The sequence below is a fragment of the Lampetra planeri genome, chromosome 12, assembly GCF_965212315.1.
Source record: "Lampetra planeri chromosome 12, kcLamPlan1.2.h2, whole genome shotgun sequence".
NCBI lineage: Eukaryota > Metazoa > Chordata > Hyperoartia > Petromyzontiformes > Petromyzontidae > Lampetra > Lampetra planeri.
Window position 1 is genome coordinate 9943646 of NC_136118.1, and position 14334 is coordinate 9957979.

The window sequence follows — 14334 nt, forward strand, 5'->3', positions numbered from 1 at the left end:
TGCGGTTTGTGAAGCGTGGACCCAGGACCCATTCAGCTGTCACCATAGATATTAGCCATGGCCAGAAATCAAACAAGGGTTGGTGCGTTCATAGCGCAGTGTAAAAACTATTGTGCCACCACTCCCCCCCCCCTCGTGAAAATTAAGGCACAGTAGACTGTACAGTCGTAGGATTTTGCCGTAATTTATCTCTCGGCGATGAGACAAATTGTTATCATTCAGAATGCAACTGAATTGGACCTATTTTACAAACACGTTTATATTGTCTTGCTTCGTCCATCTGGTTTGTATCCTGTTATTTATTGCATTATCCTAGAGTTAACATCATTTCATTTGCATGCCATTTACATAAATTATAGGCAAACAATTTGTACATGCTTGATTCCATTTACGTACTCTTATAACAGAAAAAAGCCATTTAAAGATATTAACCGTTTCACAATTACATGCCCAAAACGCAGCTGTGACGAGTGTTGAACTATTTAACTACAATGGAGGTTACCTGTGAAGTTAAAATGTGCACGATTCCCTTTATATTTACAACATATTAGGCAAAACAATAAAAATCGAAATGCTTTCTCTGATTTACCACCATTTATATTCACTAAATAAACCCAAAATACAGAATATATAAAATAAATCGTGTATTTCTCGAACTTGATTTTCATCTGTTAAATGTTGAATGTTCAAGCTGGCCAATAAAAGTAATAAATTACAGTAGTCACAATGCACATTTTAAGTTCACTGTTATACCACGTACAAGCATACTGAATACATACCCAAAAAGATGTGTAGTCTGGTGTTTCGTGTTTACAGTAACAATTATAAGAGTGACAAACATACACAGTTGAGCTCAATGTTGAATATCTTTACATTGGGTAGATTTGAAGAATAATTTCGTTTTTCTGATTGCAAGTGCTAACTTGATACACTGGTGGATAATTGCTTATTTTTCAAAAGCGACACTGGAGATGATTAATCTGATTTCCAGCACCTGGTGCCAAATTATATAATACCTCAAGGTTATGCATGACGTTTTGAGCCTAAGCATGGAACACTGCTTGCTATTGTATTGCCCACTCGAGGTGGTGTGTCTTGTCTTGAAACCGTGACACCATTCTAGATTTGAAGCTTTCGTGACTGCAAGGATCCATAATCTTTGGTTTTTCTGCTTGCTATTGTATTGCCCACTCGAGGTGGTGTGTCTTGTCTTGAAACCGTGACACCATTCTAGATTTGAAGCTTTCGTGACTGCAAGGATCCATAATCTTTGGTTTTTCGGCAAAGTCACGTAGATGAAAAAAAATGAAAACTAAATAAAATCATTTTTATTTTATTTTCATCTACGTGACTTTTCCGAAAAAACCAAAGAGTACCGTGACACCACTGGAGGAAGTTTTTTCCCCACTCTTGTTAAGTGTTTGTGAAACATCTCTTAACATGGGCCACAGTCTAGTGCAGACTCAGGCAAAATCTCATTTACTTTGAACGTGTCCTCTTATACTTGGGCATTCATTCGAATGCGTAAATAAATATACACCTTGCGATAGTGTGGCTGCCTCTGACAAAGTTTTTTAACCCCATGCGTGTGCCCGATTCCCACGAGATCTTGGTATCTATACAAATATAAATGATCACCATGTGGGACTAGATTATGGGCAGCAACGGGAACTTGCACTTGAACTTCTTTCTCACCGTTACATCGCCAACCGTGCTAATTGGATATGCGGGTGAAAGACAACAAACTAAACACTAAAATAAGTTCTAAAGAAATTAGTGTTCAATTTAGATTGAGAGTGCATAGCAAAGGTTCAGTGGCTACCTAATAGTGCACCAGAATGCATTGTTGTTCCTTATTTCTATGCTCCTAAGTCACCACCTTCACGAACCCGCACAACTTGCACGGTGGTGGAGGGAAGACCTCATCCAGTCGTGGATTGACAAAAAGGCTGGGCATGATTATGCAATTAAAGCCACAGAGAAAGCTCCAACCTCAAAACGGGTCTGCTTATCTGAGAAAATGTTAAGTGAATCATTGTCAATGGATAAATGTGGGATAAAAGCCATAACAATAACCTACTTGTGTAAATATAATATACAGACAATAACCGACTGGTGTAAAAAGCAACGAGTTATGTTTAACCCACATGACAAAGCAAATGAGTTTATGCCAAGAAATATTACTTGCCTTACCAGCAAGTACATCAACCATTTAGCTGGTTGGCAAGGCCATGCATAGGTACCGGTGACTCATTGCTCAAAAAGGAGCCAAGCTGTTCTTCTTATCTGCTTAGAAATGGCTTCTCTCTACCTTGAAACTAATCCGATTACAGTATTAAATACAGTTTGTATTCCACCCTAGCATCTGCATAACTCCCAACATACAAAATATTTACCTTCTCCCTTATGACTCATTGAATGTATTTAACACATGTTTAACTATTAAAAAAATATTAGTATAATTCTCTTGTTCACAGTTATTTTTAGACGATTTGGAGTTGCAATTAGATTCAATAATCAACTCCTTTAATATAGTTTATCCCATCTCATATACCTGTTTTATTGTTTTAGCCGTCTCATTTGTACAATTTAGTTTGCTACATTCGCCTAAATGTAACCTGAGCATATCATTTGCATAAATCGTAACTTATCCATTCTGAGTGTGTCCCGAGCATAATAATCAATTTCTGTTGACAAATCAATCGGTGCCTCGGTATGTGCCGTTTTTACGGCACTTTGAGCTCAAACTATATTTATAATGTCTATGAATCCAAAGTGAGCTGCAATATATTGTAAATATATAAGCTATGGATTATGACCAAACAATGTGCCCGATATCAACAAATCTCAAAAGCTAAGCAGCCGAGCTTGGAATGTGCACAAAACAAGAGTCATTGATTGTTCCGAATCTACGCTGCCAGCAGAAGGCAGTGCAGAAAAATCTATTGTTGTGCTCAACCATGCTCCCAACTGTCATGTTCCCCCCAACATTAAGTATGGATAAATAACCTCAGCGAGACAGAATCAGAATCTCTATTTATACTGGAGGAATCCGCTGAGCTATGAAGCTCTTTTACACAGATGTCCAGTAGAGGCGGGTCAGAAAGTTACAACAAACTATACAAACACACCATAGAGGTGCAACGTATAAGAAAGGTAAGCAAATCACGAAAAATTTATTTTTATTTTACCAGATAAAACCCACTGAGCTATTAGCTTCGGTTTCAGAAGCAACCTGGTCACAAATAATATCTCAATAAAGTGGCTTATCACGTGGACATCTACAGCAGCCAAATAATCTACATAATCTAAAACGCACGTTTCACGTGGGGAGCCCCTAATCCAGCAGCGGACAAACGAAAAGGCCGTGTACAATTAAGAGCGTATGCGTTCTCATCAAGGGCTCGCGATCGCACTCTCACCTGGTTGGTGCTGATGCTCGATGCGAGCAAGGAGCCGGCACCGGCATCGAGACGCCAGCGCAGCGCACCGCCACTCTCCGCATCCAGCGCCGTCAGCTGCCCGTCCAGTGTGCTGATGATCACCAACGAGCTGCGAAGCCCCACAGCATACAACAGGTTAACCGCCGCCGCCATCGACCGCCATCGCCGTGTCCAGGAGCACAGAACTTTTTGCTGCTTTTATTTACACGTGTTGGTGCCGGGCTAGATTGCAGGCAGCAACGGGGCACTGTGGAAAAGTCCACTCTTGTACTGTACTTCTATGTCCCCACATCTATTCTCCACGCCGTCCCTAACCTACACTGATAAGCGTAGTTAAGTGTTGTAAAAAAAACATCACCCGCATGCTGTGGGAAAGCCCTCATCCGGCTGTGGATTGACCAAATGGTTAAAATGTCTGTTCGTGTACATGCCTTAACTTCAGCAAACTTCTCACAAGGAGGTTCCGAGTTTTAATGTTTCCATGTAAAGACATGCAGAGGCAAAATGCTTTTGCGTGTCCAACAACGGCAAAACAATCGTATTGTTACACTAGCCTCGGTGGCACATTTGGCACTCTCACTGCCACAGCCGTGCCTACAGTTGTCAATTATTCCCTGGAATATATGGATGATGGATGAGTGGCACGTAAGCCCCACTCTCTCTTCAACTCATTCAAACATGCACTGTTGCACAATCTCTGTGAAGTCACTCAAGACATTGCATATCTAGACACCCTACTGATTTACAAGGGCCCTCTTATTTTCTTCTCAATTGGTGCTTGAATATTGTGAAGGCAATGGATGGATGGCTTCATATCCTAGAGGAAGAGTGTTGTAAAATATTAAATAGGAATATTGAGATTGGTGGCAGACATGTAGAGGCTTTGAAATAAGATGTATTCCCCCTATCATTTTAGTCGGGTATTTTCTACATGCATCGTGCGCTGTATATTGCTTTGCGACTTGCAGATGGAATTGAGGTTGTAGTCAGTCATACAGTTGCTATTTATTTCTGTTAAAATAATTAAAAGTGCGGGTCAAATTTTCTCCAAAAAATATATATATATTGCATGCTGGAAAGGAGACTTTTTTGCTTGCCTTAAGGCTGCCAACACAGGAATTTTAGGTTCTCGCGTTAAGCGGAATGACAAACTTATTTCAATAAAATCAGTATTGAGTGTGACTATAGTTTTCCAACATGCACCATTTCAATTTGTAAAACACATTGCATTGGAAAGCAGATTTTTTTTTCATAGCGCTTGTTGGTGTATTGCTTATCCTAGTATATATAGTGTCTTATCACGTGGAAATGTATAGCAGCCAAATTCTCTAAACGCATGTTTCTAAATGTGGATTGAAAAACCGGAGGCCACGGAGAAAAATCCACGCGAGAACATGTAAACTCCAAATATACGGGCATCAGGGTCAGAATTGAACCAACGACCTTCTGTATACCAAGCGAGGTAGTTAACATCTCGCCACCGTGGCACCCCAGTCACAACTGTTGTTTCTCGACTTTTGAAGCAAATGGCCAGATGTATTTGAATATGTCTACAGCAGTAGGAATATGAGATGTGTGTACACGATAGGTCCACCCATGGAATAGATCACATGACTGTGAGAGATGGCTATAGCATAGAAAAGGCTTTCATCTAACAGTGGATTTGTCATGGCTGATGACATTGTCAGTGATATTGGACAAGGTTAGTTTGATTTATTTCATACAAAAGTCAAATCCAAATTAATGGAGCCAAGTCATCAGGTGAAAGAAAATGCCTTATCGGAAATACGCAATATCAGCAGAACATGACATGAATGAAAGGCCAAGTGGATAACACAAAAACATTTCGATCTTGTAAGTAAATAAAACAGATGGGATAATCGTTCCATAGTTTGGACCCACAAAAATGTAAATATTTTACATGTAAAAAAAAGGAAAGCCAATTTATGGCAACTACAAAATTGTATAGTGAAACATTCAATCGGCAGTAATGCCGTGTTATTTTTTGACCATTTTAATTTCTGTATGAGAAGCAGACATATTTTAGACACCTTATGTTCACTAAACATCTCCTTAGACTGAATTTAGGTTTTTTTTAAACAAATCTGCTCAACATGTACAATCTTGACTTAAAGCTTTCGTGACTGCAGGAATTCATATTCTTTGGTCTTTCGGTAAAGTCACGTAGATAGGTTCCAACTAATAAAATAAACAAAAACTACGACGTTTCGATCACAACACAAGCGATTGGTCTTTTTTCCTCCTGATGACGATCGCTTGTGTTGTGATCGAAACGTCGTAGTTTGTTTATTTTATTAATTTGAAACTATCTACGTGACTTTACCGAAAGAGCCAAAGAATATGCTCAGCATTTAGTTCATCTTCTTTCACTTCAAGTTGTTTTCTTCTTTCCAGAGTCCATGGTATTTACGGTTTCATTCCAGAACACGTTTGAGACATGACACAATAAGCCATGCTTCTTAACCCCGAAGCGACACGTCCCCCTTTCTTACAGGAACCACGCAAACAGTGACGCATGTTGACACTGTACTCGTCAACAGCACGGGAGAGTCAAACAAAGCATAAGCCAGTTGTCTAAAACTACGAACAACTTATGAAATACTGCCAGGAATTTTTAACAAGGCATATCATCATAAAAATTGCTGAAATGCAGCAGGTAGACAAACGTTTTTTACGGACATACTAGTTGGAAGGAAAGGAACTTGAGCTAAAACAAACATCTCTGGGTGTAAAACTGACAGTCGACAATACAGATACCTTTAGCCCTTTGTCATAACCAATCCTGAACACAAGTCTCCCCATGGGGGCTGTGTGACGATACTTCACCATGCTGGTAGTGAGGGTTGGTGAAGGGGAGGTTCAAGCCTGGTTCCGCTATCTGATAACTCGCCACCGATGTTATCCGTGGCCAGGAATCGAACCGAGGTCACTGGGTTCCAAGGGATTTGCGCAAAACCACTGTCACCGTTCCCCAAAGAAATACATTCATATTTGGAAGGACAATGCCCAAGCATCTTCAAGTCAAGACTGTGGCCTAACCCAGGAGAACACACATTTACACACTATACTCGGCTTACATGCGCTGTAACGTGTGGGTTAATGGACGAGTGGGTCACTTGATGAGGCTGAACAGGTTAGAATAAATACGAGACACCACTGCATCAATGGCTCTATTTTAAAAACTATGAAAGTGAGAGCAAATTCAATAAAGTGGAATACTAAACGTAATAATCATCACTTTAATCTGTGATTTATTTTAGACAGAGCAACACCAATGTCGTCAGTGATCACGTGTCAGTTAGCCAAATATCACGGGATGGATACAAGTTACTCAAAATGTCAATAATACAAGCATGCCTGGAAAAAAGCGATGGGGTTTTCTTTTTTTCTTCAAACTAAATTAAACCAATCGTATGTCCGAAAAGACAAACATCACCCACACGTAGATCCTGAATTAAATGCAAACAAAAAACTGTAACTTCTGACTTTTCAGATGCTGTAATTTTCTTTAAACATAACTGGGTTTTGTTTGTTATTAAGAACGGCAGATTTTAAATAGACAATGCTTGTTAAAAGTGCACATCTAGTCATGTGTCAATATGCACTTAGTCAATGTCAAGCCGTCAGGCCTTATAAAATATCACAATTTGTTTTTTTGGGGGTTTAGCTGAGACACGATTCAATTTCACTTGTAGCGATGCAAAACTAATTATTTGGTGACCCTGCATTGGCAGTGGTGCACAAGCACAATTAACAATCTTGAGCACATTCGTCAAGAACAGTTCTAAAATAAATACGAGTTTCTTCACAAAAGGCTCTTCTTCATAGCAGAAATGTCTCAAACATGAGCCGAATCATGTTCACTCTGTGATAACCACATGTGTAATGCTGATTAATAAGTGATGATCTTGAGTTATGAATACTCACAAATCTAATATATTTTATCTTAATCACCCGACTTGGGCCTGATCTTTGTGGTCTTTAAGAAGCTATGCAGAGTTGAGCCTGGTTAATACTTTCATGGGAAACTGCTTGGAAATACTGCACCAGGTGTTCTAGGTTTGGGTTGCGAGCTCTAATCAATCTGTGCAGAACTCGGAGTGTTATCCCAAAGTATATTTCAGTTTCATCTCAGATACAAAATATTAATTGAACGTTCATTCTAGTGTATTGCCATCCTAGAAAAAAAGTATTGAGACTCGGCGAAGGTTTACTTAGTTTATACAGCATTAAAGTATGATTACTATTATATATTCTTTGGTTCTTTCGGTAAAGTCACGTAGGTATAAACATTATTAAATAAAGTGCATACAAATATCTACTTTTTTTTTAAAACCCACTAATGTAGACTGTAGCCTGGTTCTTAATCGGAGTGTACTACGGCAGTGGATAATGTAGACTGGTTATTAAGTTTGGTGAGTGTACTGGCAGTCTGTAATGTAGACTGTAACAATGGTTAAGCTGGGTGAGTGTACTGGCAGTCTATAATGTAGACTGTAGCCTGGTTCTAAACCTGAGTGAGCATACTGCCAGTCTATAATATAGACTTATTCTTGGTTCTTTCTGTTTTATATATTTATTGTATTTTATTCCCGAAAGAACCAAGAATAAGTCTACATTATAGACTGCCGGTACGCTCACTCAGGTTAAGTTAAGGCAGCCACGAAAGTTAAGTCAAAATACTATTCTATATTTAACAACCCAAACCAAACCCCCAATCTTATCCATAACCCTGTAAGACTTCTAAAGTAGCAACATCCACTCCAATTACTGTACTACATGAATTGAAAACTCAAGAAGTGTGATCTGGAAAGGGCAGCTAACAGACAAAATGCACCCCAAGTACGGTATGTGATTGACCAAAAATTAATCTGTTTTTTTTTACATAAGCTCTGGAAAATAATGCTCATAGAGTCGAAACCACTTGTCAATTTCCACTGCAGGCATGTAATGCACAGGGAGCTGAACATAAGAATGTAACAATCACCCTCCCAAAAGTAAATTGAAAGGTAATGTACAAACAACAGGAGGATTTGCGTGTGCATCCCATTGGGAGGTTCATGTTATGCAGCTAGTTTAACATCAGATTTAACAAGCACAAACATCAGCACAATGTTTAACCCCACTTGGCAAATGCAACAATAAGTACCATGTTACATTCGATAGTGCGCACACAGACTCTATGCTGCGCTGTGCCAAAGTGTAAGAAAACATGTGCCAACCCCAACACCACAAGGCCATGTGACTGTGCACATGGCCTTACAGTTTGATTAAATTACTGCACATTGCATGACTAATACTGTACCCTACACAGTATTCGGGGTTACTAGCGTTATTTAAACCAGGTGGGGGAATCCAATGGAATAACATCTCATTTTGTAAACAAGGCCTAACACCAGAAAATAACAGTGTGTGTGGTTATAGTGTTGCACAAGACACTTGAGTACAGTAACTAAGTCTTTAACGTCATAAAATGAACTTTTATAAACGGGAACATTAAAAAAAAATAGTTAACTAGTTAAACATTTTTATTCCCTTTTGAATTATCTCGCCTTACTCCGAGATCGTGGTATACACCGACTAATACAGTATTACCACAGTGCGTGTCTTCAACAATTATCTTCAGGGTACATTCAAAGACGTTTAAAAGTTCCTCAATTGTGTATGTCTGGCCAAATTGTTTTTCTTCATGTTTTAGTTGTTACAGAGTGCCTGTCCCCGTTGTCTTTGGGAAAACGCCGGGTGGCATCAGGCGCGAAGATCCAACTTACTGCTCACTCCTTATATATTGAAAAAAAGGTATTTGCAATCGTGAAGTTTTGCTCGTTTCACAAATCTGTGATCTGCCAACACTTGTACAGGGAGAGCTGTTGGATTAGAACCGCGGATAATTCACGGGGTCACCCCCACCCCCCCAGGGTCCCATTACATTCGCTCAACTCGCTCGCATGGCTCAACCGCGTGTTATAATAAATAATACACGTGGACAATAAACACACACGGGGCACGGTATCTATATTTTTAAAGTCTGGTCAAATTTTTGTATTAATGAGTACGCAAACGAGCGAATGTTAAATGTTCGCGTTTCGTTGTACGGTTAACGAAACTGCGTTGCGGTGTGCGTGCAGACGACGGCGTTCCGAACAATGATGGTCGGTGGTCTTCCCCCCCAAATTAACTCTCTCTCGAGAAAGGAGATGAGAGAGAGACGACCTCGACTGACCTGGAGCTCGGCGTCTTGCCCCCAGCGAGGATCCCAACTCCACCACGGCCCGAGTCAGTCGGTCCTGGCCCCAGATCTTGGTCCGGTGCATAGCCAAATACCAGCGGTGGCAGCAGCAGCAGCAACGATAGGGCCCATACACACAGGGCCCATGTACACAGGGCTCCCATGAGCAATTATTCACTTGCTCATAACAAGGGGGGTGAAACGAGGCGGATGGTGGTGGCACTCCACAAGCACCGCTAACTATAGCACCTATCAAAACGTGAAAGCACCAATGGCAGATTTTTTTTTTAAAGCACCAATTTTCACTACAAACAACGATGATCAACTCTTAACCAGCTACCAACACTATCCGTAAACGCCTCCAAACAAGGGCAACCACAAGTGATGTGCATGTGCTCAAGCCAATTCACACACGATGCCACCTATTACAATCAACAACACACACGAAGTGCAAAGACGAATCGATAATTACTGTGCCATTCCAAACCGAGTGTACAATCCCACTACAAGCCACGATACGCAATCACAAAGCAAAGGCGACACACAACGCCAGTTACACCGACCATCATCTAACAGTGCTTCACTAACACACGTGTTCCACCACAACCACCTGCAGCTACGAAATGGCTCACAGAGCACTTAATATCCACAACTTTCCACCACTTAACTGCACCACCATCGCCTGTTACCCACTAAACTGCACTACCGCCACCACTTGAAACAAAACTGGGTTTCAACTTCATAAACAACTCAAGAATTCTCGCCTCCCCCTCCCAGCAAAATCAAAACGGAGGACCCGAACCGCAACTCATCCCAGCCACACCCCTCTAACGTTAGCCGCTGTTGTTGCTTGCTACTGTTGCTGCCGCTGTTGTTGCTTGCGACTGCTGCTGCTGTTGTTGTTGCTGCTTCCCCCAGCGATTGTCATCAAGGTGGCAACTGCAAGCGCGAGTCAAGTCCAGACGCGTGTCGCGCGGCGCTTGGTTGCCTCTTCCACACGCAACGTGACGACAGCTCAAGCCACGCCCATCACGCGGGTAGACACGCCCACTACGAGCCCTCCCTCCCCTCCCTCCATCACCGACTTCCCATCCCTCCCCTCCCCTCGCCCCCCCCTCTCCTCCCTCCCCCTCGCCTTCCTCCCCCTCTCCTTCCTCACCCCTCTCCTTGCTCCCCCATCCCCCCTCTCCTCCCTCCCCCCTCCCCTCCCCCTCTCCTCTCCTCCCCCTCCCTCCCCCCTCTCCTTCCTCCCCCTCCCTCCCCCCTCTCCTTCCTCCCCCTCCCCTCCCTCCCCCCTCTCCTTCCTCCCCCCCTCTCCTTCCTCCCCCCCTCTCCTTCCTCCCCCTCCCCTCCCTCCCCCCTCTCCTTCCTCCCCCCCTCTCCTTCCTCCCCCTCTCCTTCCTCACCCCTCTCTTTCCTCCCCCCTCTCCTCCTACCCCCCTCCCCTTCCTCCCCCCTCTCCTCCCTCCCCCCTCCCCTCCCTCCCCCCTCTCCTCCCCTCCCCCCTCTCCTCCCTCCCCTCCTCCCCTTCCTCCCCCCCTCCCCTTCCTCCCCCTTCTCCTCCCCCCCCTCTCCATCCTCCCCCCTCCCCCCAGAACGTGTTAAAGGGTCCCAAAACACTGCACCGGTAAACAGCACTGTATCGACTTTTAGGTAACTATTCATGTACCGGTTAAAAAATATAAAAAACTGTTCCATCAGGAAACATTTCTGAAATGTCATTCTTATCAGGACCCATGGTGTAAAATGTGCAGTCTCCAAACTCTTATTATCCGCTCTATCTCTCTGCGATGAGGGTCATTGCCCGAAACGTCCAATTGTGTTTTTTAATTCCCGTCTCTCTCTTTAAAAGGCCAGGCAGCGCGTTCTTGACGAACGCGTTGAGTCTCTACCTGTTGTTATCTTCTCCGAATGATGGGGCCACTTTGTTGAGCTATCATTTGTGGCCAGGTCGCTTCTGAAAAATAAGTTAACACCTCAGTGGGCTTCGTCTCGTAGCATTGGGGGATGGTTGAGTGTTGTATTTGTCAGTGTTTGGGTGATTTATTTACATTTCTTGTACTTTGCACTCCTATAATGTTTTTTTGTACTGTTTGTTGTCGTAACGTTCTTATCCGCCCGACTGGACGTCCGTGAGAAAGAGCTTTACAGCTCTTCCGATTCCTCGTGTCCAATGCATTCTCATTCACACGTGCGGGCCAATCAGCGAACGCTCTCGCCACCGGAAGTCTTCATGAGGCCCCGCCCCCCCATTAAACCCCGCCCTCTTTGAACACCACCACGCCTCCTCCCTGCTGTAAGCCCCTCCCCCTTGAAAGGGCTGACGTCATTTGCTTGTACGTGGCTCGGAACACATGGCCAGAAGTGAGTTGGAGCGGGTGGGAGGGCACTGGTGGTGATTGGTGGCTTTGTTCATTTTCCGTGCGCTGCAGATTTTACCTCTTCTCTGCCACCACTCCCCCTCCAGCCTCAGTTTCTACGCACACAGCCCCGGTTATCTCATGCGTGAGAGAAGTGGGGAGTGGAGGGAGGGGGTGTGAGTGAGGTCAAGGCGGTGTCCCCCCGTTGCTCTTTTACGCTCCGTTAATTGGTTCGCCATTAACAGCCGACGGTGGTCACGCAATGGGGTCGATAGAGCGAGTGGTGTTTACTGCCGGGTGATTGCGAAATACGTCTCAGACATAGAATACTGGATGAATCCGGTGAGCTGCAAAGCTATTTGTGACAGAGGTCCATTACAGTGGCTCGTCGTAAATTCATTAATTTGGATAACGTACAGCTCAAATATAAAATGTACTTTACCTTGTAGACACGAATTTGGCAGTGTGTTCAGGGCCGTCCGACGCCAGTTTTGGAACTTGGTGAATGAGAAAACATTCCAATGATCTTGTTATGGGGCTTTTATATAACAATGTACAGCGACTGTCAGTCACTTCTAGGATGTGAAGGCTTCCCATTCCCCAGCCTTCGGGGCTTGTTCGACCACGATGGCCATGCCGATTTTGGTGAAACGTGAGAAGCCCACGGGGTCGCATCTCCCACTATCAACTTCGTCACGTTCAGCCAGGGCCAGGACTCAAACTTGGGTGGGCCAATTTCGATTTAACGCTTTCGTGACTGCAGGGATTCATCTTCTTGGTTCTTTCGGTAAAGTCACATAGAAGGGAAAAAATAAAATAATTAAAATAAAACATAATAAAGTAAAATTTTCACGACGTTTCGGCAACAACGCAAGCAGCCGTCCTCAGGTGACAGCGTCATTCAGACGCTGTCTTTCCGACAGACCTGTTCTTCACCTGAGGACGGCTGCTTGCGTTGTGGCCGAAACGTCGTGAGAATTGTATTTTATTATGTTTTATTTTATTATTCCCCTTCTACGTGACTTTACCGAAAGAACCAATAAGTTGGGTGGGCCAGTTCATGGGCGGAAGTTGCTCCAACGGTTGAGCCATCCGTAACAGCACGAATGTGACTGAAAACGCGTCCGGCGTCTTTAACGACGCTCTAGTATCGTTTTAAATGGGTCACGTATGTTCTCAAAGCGGTTACCGGTTTTAGTTTTAACGAGCCGAGTTAAAAAGTCACTCTTCACCGACACATTCTGGGTGATGGGGAATCCCCCACACCTCTGTATGGCCACATAACAACAACACGTTGTAGGTTACGTGGATCTTGACTTACAATTACGTCGACGGCAACATTTGTTGAACTCGGCAAAAATCTGAACCGCTTTAAAACCGGTATCCACAACAGTAACAATATTTGTTTTTTTACATGCATATCTTTAAATTCGCTCATTTCATAAGCCATGTGCTCGAGTTCAAGTGCAGACATATCCTTGCCTTATACGTGCATTGTCAAATACATCATTAACTTCATTTTCGGTATATTACCAGCCCTATGTCACTGTACGATCACACACTGCTGTATACCACACAACCTTGTCCAAGACTGACCTAACCACGCCAAACCTGCACATCACCTACCACAGCAACTCGATCGGGTTACCTCTTGCCACGGCCGTAATTATAATACATTGGGGGGGACACATACAGATATGCTCAAAATGCCCCCCCCCAATATATTGCTATAAAAATTAATATTTTTTTAATCATTGCAATGCTATGTAAATAAAAACAACAATTTGCTAAACCTTGGCCACAATATCTGGACTTGTCTTCATATAACAATGCATAGATTTCTGTTAATATGATTGTGGTTGTACTTTATTAATCCCTAATCTCTGCCATTACATACAATGAAACAAGAAAAGGTAAAAAAGCAATGTAATACATTCTAGATTTGAAGCTTTCGTGACTGCAAGGAATCATATTCTTAGGTTTTTTCGGTAAAGTCACGTAGGTAAAACATCAAAATTAATGAAAATAAAATAAAACAAAAATCACGACGTTTCGGAGGCAACACAAGTCTCCGTCATCAGGTGGGACCGTCACAGCCAGATTAGCTGCATCAAGTGAGGCAATGATTCAAGATGTAATCCCTTATCAGCAAGTTGGAGGGGGGAGGAGAGGGGGGGGGGAGCTCATCAGAATGGCTACCACATTCTGATGAGCTCCCCCCCCCCCCTCCTCCCCCCTCCAACTTGCTTATAAGAGATTACATCTTGAATCATTGCCTCAC

General features: G+C 43.0%; 1 protein-coding gene across 3 annotated transcripts in view; it reads right to left on the bottom strand.

The window, feature by feature from the left end:
- EIF2AK3 (eukaryotic translation initiation factor 2 alpha kinase 3) overlaps positions 1–10713 on the bottom strand; it is a 32516-nt gene extending 21803 nt beyond the window's left edge. Inside the window, exons 1-2 of one of the 3 annotated variants that reach the window (XM_078599458.1) lie at positions 9688–10713; positions 3423–3552 (exon numbers count right to left, since the gene is read on the bottom strand). In XM_078599458.1, the coding sequence (XP_078455584.1) occupies positions 3423–3552; positions 9688–9857 (300 nt within the window). In that variant the 5' untranslated portion in view covers positions 9858–10713. The remainder of the gene's footprint in view (positions 1–3422; positions 3553–9687) is intronic. The other 2 variants (XM_078599457.1, XM_078599459.1) reach the window with 2 other exon arrangements.
- Between the last annotated feature and the right edge of the window lie 3621 nt (positions 10714–14334).